The sequence below is a fragment of the Suricata suricatta genome, chromosome 8, assembly GCF_006229205.1.
Source record: "Suricata suricatta isolate VVHF042 chromosome 8, meerkat_22Aug2017_6uvM2_HiC, whole genome shotgun sequence".
Taxonomy (NCBI): domain Eukaryota; kingdom Metazoa; phylum Chordata; class Mammalia; order Carnivora; family Herpestidae; genus Suricata; species Suricata suricatta.
In genome coordinates this window covers 106,700,966-106,714,868 of record NC_043707.1, presented here as the reverse complement: position 1 = coordinate 106,714,868, position 13,903 = coordinate 106,700,966, and the positions used below count along the sequence as shown (strand labels likewise).

Genomic DNA, 13,903 nt, shown 5'->3' with positions numbered 1-13,903 from the left:
CATACCTTAACACAATTCCTTTATTTCTTAATAAACAAGGCCCTACCACTGGACACATGACCAACGAATGCCTTACATTTCTGGAGCCTGACAGTTTAGTGAGCAATGGACACAAGAATACTGTTATAAAGTATATTTAAGTAACACATCTGCAAAGCAGCTGATCAGACTGCTTTACAATGGAGGTCTCTACTCCAATTTGCTATTCCCTCCCGACCTCTGCAAAAACATAAATATCCTCCGGCTATCCACAAAGTTTTCTTGTCAAGAAGGCCCTGAAGCATTATTTCCCTAGGTATCTAACACATCAGCAGTGATGAACTACAAAGCACCCACATGCTCTAAGATCCTTAGATCTTATTTGGAATATTCCTTGAGCATAAAATTATACTTTTTAAAGATTTATTTTAAAAGAGAGAGAGAGAGATTGATCACACATGAGGGGAGAGGGGCAGAGGGAGAAATCAATCTTAAGCAGGCTCCACGCTCAGTGCAGAGCCTGACACCGGCTCGATCCTATCACCCTGGAATCATGACCCGAGGCAAAAAACTGAGCCACCCACGCACCCTAATATTTCTAATTCATATTGAGAAACTTGAGTTTTTACCAAACGTCTTATATCCATACTTCCTTTCCTCTACACTGAAAATCTTGATTTTCGGGGCAACTGGGTGGCTCAGTCGGTTGAGCGTCCGGCTTCAGCTAAGATCATGATCTCACAGTTTGTGGGTTCAAGCCCTGCATCAGATTCTGTGCTGTCAGTTAGCTCAGAGTCTGGAGCCTGTCTTCAGATTCTGTGTCTCCCTCTCTCTCTGAACCTCCCCTGCTCACACTATCTCGCTTTCAAAAATAAACAAACAAACAAAAAAGAATCCTGGTTTTCAAGGACACCAGGTATAGCATATTATATTCAATCACTTTATCTCGTATTACATACAACAGTAATCAGAGTAACAATCAATATGACACCACCAATATGACTAATAAAATATTCTGTACAGGCTCTCCCCATTCTTCCATTAAAAAGCTATACTTTTTGGGGGCATCTGGCTGGCTCAGTTGGAGTATGCAACTTTTAAAAAAAGTATTACTTATTTTTGAGCGAGACAGAGTAGGAGCAGGGGAAGGGCAGAGAGAGAGACACACACATAGGATCCAAGGCAGCCTCCAGGTTCTGTTAGCACAGAGCCTGACGCAGGGCTCAAACTCATAGACCATGAGATCATGACCTGAGCTGAACTAGGACACTTAACTGACTGAGCCACCCAGGCGCCCCATGAGCATGCAACTCTTAATGTCAGGATTCTGAGTTCAAGCCCCATATTCAGTATAGAGACTACTTAGAAATAAAATCTTTTTATTTTTTAAATATGTTTATTTTTGAGAGACAGAGCAAGAGCAGGGGAGGGGCAGAGAGAGAGAGGGGAGACACAGAATCTGAGGCAGGCCCCAGGCTCTGAGCTGTTAGCTCAGAGTCGGATATAAGGCCTAAACCCACGAACTGTGAGATCATGACCTGAAGTCGGACACTTAACCAAGTGAGCCACCCAGGCTCCCCTAAAATCTTAAAAAAAAAAAAAAAAAAAAAAAAAAAAAAGTATGCTATTTCTAGACTGTCAGGAGTCCATAGCTATTACATGATAAACTCTCTTACCTCTCATTTAGTTTATAATTAACCATACATTTAGTATTTACCATCCTTCCTTTTATCTTTCTGGTTAGTTTCATTGTCTGAAGCTTTAGTACTTTCCTCAGGAAAACTTCTGGGAACAATATTCCAAGTTCTTACACACTGGTATTTGTCTGTGACTTTAAGAACTGAAGATTAGTTTGATAGAGTAAAAAACCTTTGGCTCACTTTTTGAGTACTGTAGTTACTCCACTGACCTTTCATAAAACTTTGTTAACGTCTGACTTTCCTTAGAAAGTCACTTAGACTTTATGCTCAAAGGGTATTTTTCTTTTTCACTTGAGTCTAGCATTTTATAACCCTATTTGGTGTTCGCTGTCCTTTCAATTCATAGCTTCAAATCTTACTTATTTTAGGAAATTATTCTCAAATTATAATTTTTAGCCTTTAAGCTAAAAATTTTGGGTTTTTCTCTGTGTGTATATAGAAACACATATATCTTATTAAACATATATTGGATCATTTGTGGCCAAATGTATATCATCTTCCAATTCTCAAAAAAAATTTTGAGACAGAACATGAGCGGGGGAGGGGCAGAGAGCGAGAAACACACAGAATCTGAAGAGGCTCTGAGCTGTCAGCACAGAGCCTGATGCAGGACTTGAACCCATGAACTGCAGGACCGGGACCTGAGCCAAGGTCAGTCGCTCAACTGATTGAGACACCCAGGTGCCCTTTTATTTTTCATTCATTCATTCATTTAGACAATAATGTATTAAAAAAAAGCTTTTGTAAAGCAGGCTTCACACATAGCACAGAGCCCAACATGGGGCTTGAACTCACAATCCTGAGATCAAGACGTGAGCCAAGATCAAGAATGAGACACTTAACTGACTGAGCCACCCAGGCATCCCCCATCCTCATTTTTTTTTTTTTTAATTAAGTAAACTCTATCCCCAATGTGGGGCTTGAACTCACAACCCTGAGACCAAGAGTCACATGCTCTACTGACTGGGCCAGCCAGACACCCCTCAATTCTTTCTTTAATGTTTAATCATTAAAAAAAAATTTTTTTTAATGTTTTATTTATTTTTGATACAGAGAGAGACAGAGCATGAGAGGGGGAGGGGCAGAGAGAGAAGGAGACACAGAACTGGAAGCAGGCTCCAGGCTCTGAGCTACCTGTCAGCACAGAGCCTGATGCGGGGCTTGAACCCATGAACGTGAGATCTGACCTGAGCCGAAGTCGGAGGCTTAACCGACTGAGCCACCCAGGCGCCCCTAATGTTTAATCATTTTTGAGAGAGAGAGGGAGGGAGGGAGATCCCTCACTTAAAATTTTTCTTCTAAATTCTTGAAAAACATTGATTATTCTCGTGTTCATTCTTGTTTAGTCTCCTTTTTCTGAATATCCTTCCTGATTTCTAGCACCTTGAGTTTTTCTGGTTGAGGTAATTCTTATGCCATTTTCTTAGTATTATCTAACTTTTCAAATAGTATAGTAATATTGTAGTCATAAATTTTAAAATGGTTATGTTTTATGAACTTGCTTTACAGGTGTACTCTGCATTGTCTATAAGGATGTTATTCTATTCTATCCCTTATTCTTGTGACACTTAAAATTTTTTTAATATTTATTTTTTTATTGAGAGAGCGAGCAAGCCAGGGAGGAGCATAGACAGAGGGAGAGAGAAATCCCAAGCAGGCTCCATGAAGAGCCTGACACAGGGCTCAAACTCATGAACTGTGTGATCATGACCTGAGCTGAAACCAAGAGTTGGATGTTTAACTGACTGAGCCACCCAGGTGTCCCTTCTCTTGCCTTCTCTTGATCCTTTTATGTTCATTTATGTAAGATTAGTTTTGTGAATGTGGGTCAAGATGGCTTTTCTGACATCAAACTTTAGAGCTCTTTTCTATTGTTTTCATAGAGTTTTAAAAATATGGTGGCTTAGTTTCCTTCATGCCCTGGCTATCATCCCTACTTTCTTCCCTCCCCTTTATCTGAACCTTCTCCTTCCTTTGTCTCTATGGTTTCCATTTCCGCAGCTCAATTGGGACTCTTATTTCCAACAGTTTTGTGTTCAGCGAGGGGCTGCATTCTGGAAGGGAATACTGGTTGGTTAATATAAACAATGATAGTGCCCTGTGCTAGTTATCAACTACTGCCTTAGTTCCAAAGTTATCCGTTCTGCCCGCTCTTTGTAAATGTGTCCGAGCACTTAAATTTCCAGCATGTTCTCCGGAGAAGCACCTGAACAACTTTTCTGTCATTCAGTGAACCACAGCTAAGCCCTTCCTAACAAGGTCTGGTGGTGATGGGGGGATGGGGAGATTCTTCCTTGGGCACTCTATCTTAGCCCTAGGGTTAACTGCTATTCCGTAGATCTGCTACTTTGATATTCTTTAGTGTTCTCAAACTACTGTGTGGCTTTTCTCTCCTTACTGATCCAGTCAGACCCTTTATACCTCATTCCAGAATTTCTTTATCTACTGCCTAGTTTTTAAAAAACCACTCCTTATTTCTAGCTCTTCTCCAATTATCCTCTAAGCTATCTAGAAACAACTGCTGGCTCTTTTGGTGGCTGTCAGATGTCCTGTTGCTTCCTCCAATTTTTCCTGCATAAATGCTACCACTACCAAGGTGTTATAGTTTTGTGGTTTGTTCCTGTTATGACACCTCACTTTGTTTTGCTGTAGATAATCCCCGTGGATTTCCTCCCCCTTCTTCGATTCCAGTTGCTCTGTGTTATTTTGAAATAATTTCAGAGTTACAACAAAGTTGCAAAAACAATGAAAAGAATTTCTGTATATCCTATACAGATGTCTAGATTCTCATGTCACCATTTTACCACATTTGCTCCAACATTCTAATTATTTTTTCTTGAACCATCTGTAACCTGAAGGACTTGATGCCATTTACCCATAATTTATTATATTTCCTCAAAAATATGTTAACATAATCACAGTGCAATTATAAAAACTGGGCAATTAACATCAACAAATACTATTTAATCTTACTCAAACTATACTACTTACTCAAACTATACTACTAAGTTTCATAGCAAAACAAAAATTTTAAAATGTACATTGTTTCCCCCTCACCCAGTATCCAATCTGGGATTACAAACTACCTTTTGTTGTTGTTTTGGCATAGGCTCCATGCCCAATATGAGGCTTGAATTTATGACCCCGAGATCAAGAGTCCCACTGATTGAGCAAGCCAGGCAGCCTGCATGTGTTTCCTTTAGTTGTCTTATCTCTTCAGTTTTAACCTGGAACTTTTCTTTCATGACAACATTTTTAAAAAGTAGAGGCTACTTCTTTTGTAGAATCTTTTGTAATTCTTTAGTAAAACTTCAATTTTAGTGTGTGTGGTATTTCCTATGGTTAGATTCAGGCTATGCATTTCTTTCTGGAAGAGTTCAGAGGTGAAGTTGGATTCTCAATGCATCACATCAGGAGGCTTATTATACTTACTTCCTCCATGCTTTGTGATGTTAATGTATTTTTTAAAGTTTATTTGAGAGACAGGGAGGGAAAGAGAGAGAGAGTATGCATGTGCAGGAGAGACAGTGGGGTAGGGGCAGATCCACATTGTCATTGTGGAATCTAACATGGCGCTCAATCCCATGACCATGAGATGATGACCTAAACCAAAATTAAGGGCTGGATGTTTAACTGACTGAGCCACCCAGGCACCCCATCTATTTTTTTAAATAAAATTTATATACAGTGAAATGCACATATAAGAAGTATACCATTCTTTGAGTGTTGAAAAATGCTCCTAACTCTTCAACCCCTATAAAAATAAAAACTACCTTCTACCACCAGAAAGTTCCCTTATGCAGGTTCCAGTCAATCCTCATTTCACACAGGCAACCACTGTTTGGATTTTCTTTCCCACCATAGATTACTTGCCTATTCTAAAATAGGCGCATAAATAGAACCAGACAGTCTGACCATTTTGTGTAAGGGTTTCACTGAAATTCATCATGTTGTTTTATCAGTCACTCCTTTGTACTAACAAATATGTAATTCAGTACATGATTACACCACTTCTTTTCTATTCTTGGGTCAAGAGACTTTAAACTGTTTCCAGTTTGGTGCTATTATGAATAAAATTAAAATAAATGGACACTTACCTTCATGTCTCTTGAGTAAGTATCTGTAAATATCTAAACGTGCTGCATCAAAGGATAGGTCTGTATGTAGTTTTGCAAAAAACTACCAAAGATTTTCCCAAAATGGTAATAGTATTTCATGCTCCTATAATATGAGACTTCAAATGCTCTAAAATGTCACTAAATTTAGTGTTTTCAGACTTAAAATTTTAGCCATTCTGGAGCATGGGTAGCAGTATCTCACAATGGTCTTAATTTGAATTTCTACATTTCCATTGCAACTAATGACAATGTGCCTACGGGTCATTTGTGTACCTTCCTTTGTGAACTATCTGTTCAAATCTTGCTCATTTTTCTTTTCAAATTTATATTTAAATTCTAATTAGTTAACATACTGTGCAATACTGGTTTCATGAGAATTCAGTGATTCATCACTTACATAAAACACCCAGTGCTCATCATAACAAGTGGCCCCCTTAATAACCACCACCCATCTAGCCCATTTCACACCCACCTCCATCTATCTTGTTTGTTTTCTATCTTTAAGAATCTCTTATGGTTTGTTTCCCCCTCTTCCCTACTCCCCTCACATGTTCATCTGTTTTGTTTCTTAAAATCCACAAGTGAAATCATATGCTTTCTGACTTATTTTGCTTAACATAATACACTAGCTCTATCCATTTCATTACAAATGGCAAAGTTTCATTCTTTTTGATGGCTGAGTAATATTCCATTGTATATGTACACCACATCTTTATCCATTCATCAGTCGATGGACACTTGGGCTCTCTCCATAGTTTGGCCATTGTTGATAATGCTGCTATAAACATTGGAGTATACATACCCCTTCAAATCAGCATTTTGAGGAACCTCCATACTATTCTCCAGAGTGGCTGCACCAGTTTGCATTCCCACCAACAGTGCAAGAGGGCTCCCCTTTCTCCACATCCTCGCCAACACCTGTTGTTTCTTATGTTGTTAATTTTAGACATTCTGACACATGTAAGATGATATCATGGTTTTGATCTGTATTTCCTTGATGATGAGTGATGTTGAGCATCTTTTCATGTGTCTGTTAGCCATCTGGATAGCTTCTTTCGAAGAGTGTCTATTCATGTTTACTGCCCACTTCTTTACTGGGTTATTTGTTTTTTGAGCTTTGAGTTTGAGAAGTTCTTTATAGATTTTGGATACTAATGCTTTTAAAACCTTTTTTTTTTTTTAAATGTTTTATTTAAGACAGACAGAGTACAAGTTGGGGGCGGGGCAGAGAGAGAGGGAGACACAGAATCAGAAGCAGGCTCCAGGCTCTGAGCTGTCAGCACAGAGCCCGACATGGGGTTCGAACCCATGAATGTGAGATCTGACCTGAGCCGAAGTCGGAGGCTTAACCGACTGAGCCACCCAGGCGCCCCCATTTACTTCATTCTAGGTCAGGCTGCCTAGATCCTGTCAGATATAGATCCTTTCCTCTGGTGCCCTATTGCCAGTTACATTAAATACAGTATATGACAACAGTTTATTAATACTGTCTTGTAGTTAACACCTGTGCCAGTGTATACAATGGCACCCATGCACAAAAAGATTAAGAAAGGCAGTAAGGAGGAAGAGATGATTAAGGTGAAGTTAAGAAGGAAATCACTGTGAGGCACCTGCATGGCTCAGTTGGTTAAGCATTTGACTCTGGTTCAGGTCATGATCTCACTGTTCATGAGTTTGAGCCCCACATCAGCTTCTATACCTCCCCCTCTCTCCGCCCCTTCCCTGCTCAAACTCTTGTCTCTCTCTCTCTCTCTCTCTAAAAATAAACACACATTAAAAAAAATAAATAAAAAGAAAAGAAAACCATTGAGAATGCACAAAGTTTGCAAGTGGCCAAAAATTGCAAAATTTTAGAAGATGTCTACATCTGCATCATGTCTGCAGAGGAGGAGAAAAAGGTGGAGGAATTCGTCACTTCAAACGAGATTAGGTGATGTGTAGGAAACAGTGCAAACTTTGTAGGAAAGTACCACCCAATAAGGCTGTAGTAGTGCAAGCAATGAATCTGATTAACAATACAATGTCACTTTCCCTGGATATCCTCAAAAGGAGGCAAAACAAGTGTCACTGGATAGGTTTCTTGTTAAAGCTGCATGAAAAGAATTCCACTGAGCCAATAGATAGCAGTGATTCCATTAGTGACAGTGAAAGTCATCCAATAACCCTCCTCTCTCATTTCTCTCATACCAGCCACAAAGGTTTTCAAAGGTTAAGTGCAGGTTAATTTATCTTTTTATATTTTGTTATTTTATTATTTTGTATATTACAGTATTATAATCATTTTTATATGAATATTTTTGGGTTATAGAATGAATCACCTGAGATTCCATTATTTCCTACATGGAAATTTGCTGTGATATACAAGTGCCTTGGATTACAAGCATGCTTCCAGAATGAATTATGCTCATAAATCACATATATATTTAATGTACATATAGAATATGGTCTTTTTATTACTAAGGTGCAGGAGATATTCACATTATAGAGTTAGGTCCCTTTTCATATATATGTTTTGCAAATATTTTCTGAGTCTGTGAGATAAGCAGATGTTTTATATTTTGATGAAATTTGATTCATCAATGTTTTCCTTTATCGTTATTGTTTCCTATGTCCAAAGAAATCTTTTTCTACCCTTTAAACCATAAAGATATTCCCCCAAGTTTTCTTCTAGAACCTTTATAGTTTTAGGCCATATATTTGGGTCTATAATTCCTCCCAAATTCATTTTTTGTATGCTGTAAGAAAAGGGGAGTCTCAGAGAGACTGTGTGTGTGTGTATTTCTTTCTCCACACTTCTTTCTCCATTGGTCTGCTTTAGTATCTTTGCTGAAAATCCAATGAATGTATAAATGGAGGTTTATTTCTAAGCTCTCTATCCTGCTCCACTATTGGCCTATCCTTATAATAATGTAAACATTATCTTTTTGTTCTAATTTTAGAGAGAGACAGCACAAAGTGGGGGAGGCGCCAAGGGGGGGGGGGAGAGAGGGAGAGAGGGAGAGAGGGAGAGAGAGAGAGAGAGAGAGAGAGAGAGAGAGACAGACAGACACACAGAGAGAGAGAGAGAGAGAGAGAGAGAGAGAGAGAGAGAGAGAGAGAGAGAAAAACCTCAAGCATGCTCCATACTTAAGCACGGAGCCTGACTTGGTACACCTAAGCTGAAATCAAGAGTCATACAGCCACACAGGCACTCCCATCATTATCTTGATTATTACAGCTTTATAATAAGCTTCAAGTTCGTAGTATAAGTCCTCCGATTCTTTCTCAAGATTACTTTGGATTCAGTCTTTGTATTTAAGGAAAATTTTTAGAATAATTTTGTCTATTTCTATAAGAAAGCATGCTGACTGATATTGTGCAGAATCTGTAGAGCTGATGTCCTCACAATGCTGGGTCTTCTAATTCAAAGCCTCCTATTCACATTTTAATTTCTGTTGCCAATTCATTTCCCACTGGGGATGCCACAGAACTGAAATAGTCCTTCTTATCAAACTATACCAATGAATAGTATAGAACCTCATTTTAAAAAGGTACTCTTAAAAAAAAATTACTCTTAAGCAATTTCCACTTTACCCCAAATTTGTTTGCTGCAATCTCTTTTATACCAAAGCAAGCAAGAAACCAAAACTAATATAGAAACACAAATAAACTTTACTATGTGCTCAGGTGGCTGTGGTCATCAGATGTACTTCTAGATAAACATTCATATCATATATAAATTATAATTTTACAGTGGGTTAATTTAGTTATGTGGACGGACACGTATGTGGCTCAGTCAGTTAAGCGTCCAACACTTGATTTTGGCTCAGGTCATAATTTCATGGTAGTGGGACTGAGTCCCACAATGGGCTCTATGCGAAGCTTGGGGTTCTCTCTCTGCCCTCTCCCCTGCTACCTCTCTCTCTCAAGACAATTATTTTTTTTAAAAATGGTTCTTAATTATGTGGAATAAAATATAAAACAAAGCTTGTTTCATAATAGGAATATGATTAAACTTTTTAAAAAATATTTACTTTGAGAGCAGGAATGGGGGAAGGGCAGGAAGAGAGAGGGAGAGAGAGAGAATCCCAAGTGCAGAGCCTCATGCGGGGCTCGAACCCATGAACCATGAGATCCTGACCTGAGGTGAAACCAAGAGTTGACAATTAACCAACTGAACCACCCAGACTCCCCAAGCTTTTTGTTGTTGCTAGTTTGATGAGTATTTTAACCAAGTTCCCAAACCATGATGAGCAAAAGAGGTTTTGTTAATCATTCCCACTGGTTTTTATGAAATTTGCTAAATTTATTGAATAAATAATGAAAGTTATAATTTACTGTCATAATAAGTCTGGACCACTTAATATTTAGAAAGTTCTGGACACATATTCATCAGGGCAGTATAAACCTTTCCACAAATAAAGGTTTGAAGAATAGGTGCCTGGGGAATTCATATTAAAAAATTACATTTAAAGGACCCCAGAATGGGGCATCTGGGCAGCTTAGTCGATTAAGCAAGCATCTGTCTCTTCATTTTGGCCCAGGTCATGATCTCATGGTTCCAGAAATGGAGCCCTGCATTGGGCTCTGCGCTGACAGCACAGAGCCTGGTTGGGATTCTTCTCTCCTTCTCTGCCCCTCTCCCCACTTGTGCACACCCTCTCTCTCAAAAATAAATATTAAAAAGAAACCTAGAAAAAATAAAATGACCCCAGAATATTTGCTAGACTTAGGAAAAGAGGAGCTGATGCCTAAATTCAGCTCTTAATCAATTGGCCTTATTAATATATTAAAATCGCTGTCACAGAAGTGACTGGCTAATCTAATGTTCTACTCAGAAATAACTAGGGGCACCTGGATGGCTCAGTTGGTTAAGCATCTGACTTTGGTTTGGGTCATGATCTCATGGTTCACAGGTTTGACCCCCGTGTTAGACTGTTGCACTATCAGTGTGGAGGCTGCTTAGGATTCTCCCTGCCGGGCGCCTGGGTGGCTCAGTCGGTTAAGCCTCCGACTTCGGCTCAGGTCAGATCTCACATTCCTGGGTTCGAATCCCACATCAGGCTCTGTGCTGACAGCTAGCTCAGAGCCTGGAGCCTGCTTCCAGTTCTGTGTCTCCTTCTCTCTCTGCCCCTCCCGCCTCATGCTCTGTCTCTCTCTGTATCAAAAATAAATAAAACATTAAAAAAATTAAAAAAAAAAAAAAAAAAAAAGGATTCTCCCTGTCTCCTTCCCCCCATACCCCTCCCCACTTGCAACTTTCTCTCTCTCAAAATAAAAAAATAAAGTATAAAAATAAATAAATAAATAAATAACTAGAGCTGTGCTGTTCAATATGGCAGCCATTAGCCACATACAGTTTTTGAACACTCAGAAAGTGTGTAATTTATACTGAGATTATGCTACAAACAAGTATAGGAGACACAAAGGACCTTGAAGATCTAGTACAAAATGTAACATAAATTATCTCATTAATAATTTAAAGGTATTAATTATATATTAAAATGTTAATAATTTAGATATATTTTGTTAAATAAAATATACTCAACTTTTTTTAAGGTGCACTAAAAACTCTACTTTAGGTGGAGAGGCCAAAAGATATATAATTCAACATGCAATAGCAAACTTTTACTGTATATATAGGAAACAGCTTAAATATTCACAATTGCATATTTATAACATCAAAATTACATAAGAGGGCAAAATAAAGAGAAAAAATCTCTTATGCTAGTTGGAAAAAGACAAATTTTGAATGTTGAACCTTATAGAACAAAGGAAATTAAAGAACTGTTTAAAGTTTCGAAGGCATAAAGATGAAAAACATGAAGTTCTGCCAAAATTACATAGGAATTTTGGTCATTAAAAAAAAAGGAATTTTGGTCACTATATTCATACTATTCAACTCCCTCTAAAAACAAAAAAAATCTAAACTTCGGGATTTTCTTTTTAGTAATTTCTGCAATATTCTCATTATTAATATGGTCTTATATTTATGGTATTATTTGTAAGGTTTTAATTACACATCTACATCTTCATACTTACAAAGTCTTCCTCTTCGAATTGTAATTTTTCCACCTTGTCTTCTTTCTTTTCTTCCCTAATCTCTGTAGGTGGCTTCTCCTGAAAGGCACAGCCTTTCCGGGAGTGGAAGCTGCCATTCCAGTGGCGATGATTCCCTGAGCCACCCCCACAACGTTGGCTCACGCCATCATGACCTCGGGAAGAGCCATGCCAACCAGATAGGTTCCCTGTGATTCCAGCATATGCTCCCTTAGAGACACCAGAGTCCACAGAATCGTGGCGGAACAGGGAGGGCTGGTGCCAGGAATCTAGAATAGTAAGGAAAAGTTACACTCTTAGATATTTGCTTCCTGATCTGATTTATAATACTACCAAAAGAACTTCAGGGGAGTTTTAAAAATAAAAGACCTCTGCTCACACTGTCTCTCAAAAATAAATATAAACATTTTTTTTAAAAAATTAAAAAAAAAATAAAAGATTAGAGGGTGCCTGGGTGGCTCGGTCAGTTAAAAATCTGACTCTTGATTTTGGCTCACATCATGATCTCACAGTTCATGGGATCAAGCCCCACGTCAGGCTCTGCGCTGACAGCATGGAGCCTGCTTGAGATCTTCTCCGTCCCCCCCCCCCACTCACTCTCTTCCTCCCTCAAAAATATACATACTTACATACGTACATACATAAAGATTAAGTCCACCAAAAATAACAAAATACATCTTTTTCTTTTATTTAATTTCTATATGAAATCTTCCAACTAAATAAATAGCACAGAAGAACACAAGAATGTTAGAAAGACAATGTAATTGAATAATGACAACTGTTAAGATCTAATTGAGAAATGTGTTTAAAAAAAAACCATCATTTCAAGATTATGGACAGACTTGCACCCCCAATGTGGGCTTCCCTAATTGAGTAGCTTAAATATAATCATGGAAGTTGGGCATGGCTTACCTCCTGTAGTTCGTAGAGGTCCATTGTTAAAAAAGCCATCAGAGGAATTATGTCGACGACGGCTTACTCCAAATCTACGATCTCCTCGGGGTAGGTGCTCTCCGTGTTTTTCAAAGGTAGCTGTAGGTGACTAAGATGAAAAAGCATAGAGAAGCCAACAGTTAAGATATCAATCTCAGTATCTTAGGTTTTGCATCAGCCTTTTAGAAAACAAGGAGTAACAGTGGCAGAAACCTCATTATAGTATCCTGGCCACGATAAGGGTACTATAAGTCCCTGAGTTAGAGATGTCCTAGGTTACATACTCAATCATTAACTCATTTTCTGTATTTTAGAAGAGGAAAAAAGGCAGCTACTTCATTTATTCACACGAGAGAGTGAAAAAAAAAAAAAACCCCTGTCAATATCCGTAAATAAGACCTCAAACTTTACACTTAAACATACTAAGTTAATATTGCAACAAGAAAGGAAAAGCAAGATGCTTGCTTTAAAAAATTCTCAAGGCACCTGGGTGGTTCAGTTGGTTAAGTGTCCAACTTCGGCTCAGGTCATGATCCCACAGTTTGTGAGTTCGAGCCCTACATCAGGCTCTGTGCTGACAGCTCAGAGTCTGGAGCCTGCTTCAGATTCTGTCTCCCCCTCTCTCTCTGCCCCTCCCCCGCTCATGCTGTCTCTCAAAAATAAAATAAACATCAAAAAAAATTTTTTAAATCCTAAACAGCTTTAGTATTTCTGTAAACTGTTCTAGAATTGGAGAGAAATAAATGGTTTAAATACATCCCACCTTGAGAGGCCATTAACAACTACACGGTTTTTATCATTTTATAAAACACTTCTAAATATTACTTAATATTTGTACCAGCACTATAATTGGCATCATCCTTTTACTATTTACACATAAGGAAAGAGGTCAGGGAAAATAAGTCTTTGAGGTTACACTATGAAAAGGAAGCAGTCTGAGAAACACTTATAGATGAACTCTCATTTCCCTCCCTATTTCAAAATAATTTTATTCTAGAATATTCTTTAGTTTCAAATGAGACCAAAGTCTAAAAAGTTGTGAAAAAAATGGATATATCTGATAAAGGCTTAGTGGAAAACTATAGGTTGCAGCATAGACATCTTTGCATTTATTTTCTTATTACTAATATCCTC

The 13,903-nt window shown here is 38.3% G+C and overlaps 1 protein-coding gene across 2 annotated transcripts in view; it reads right to left on the bottom strand.

Moving 5' to 3' along the window:
• The window catches only part of GPBP1L1 (GC-rich promoter binding protein 1 like 1), a 65,019-nt gene that overhangs the window by 18,462 nt on the left and 32,654 nt on the right, over positions 1–13,903 (bottom strand). For both annotated transcript variants that reach the window (XM_029949153.1, XM_029949152.1), the window contains exons 4-5: positions 12,749–12,878; positions 11,819–12,105 (exon numbers count right to left, since the gene is read on the bottom strand). In XM_029949153.1, coding sequence (XP_029805013.1) covers positions 11,819–12,105; positions 12,749–12,878 — 417 coding nt within the window. The remainder of the gene's footprint in view (positions 1–11,818; positions 12,106–12,748; positions 12,879–13,903) is intronic.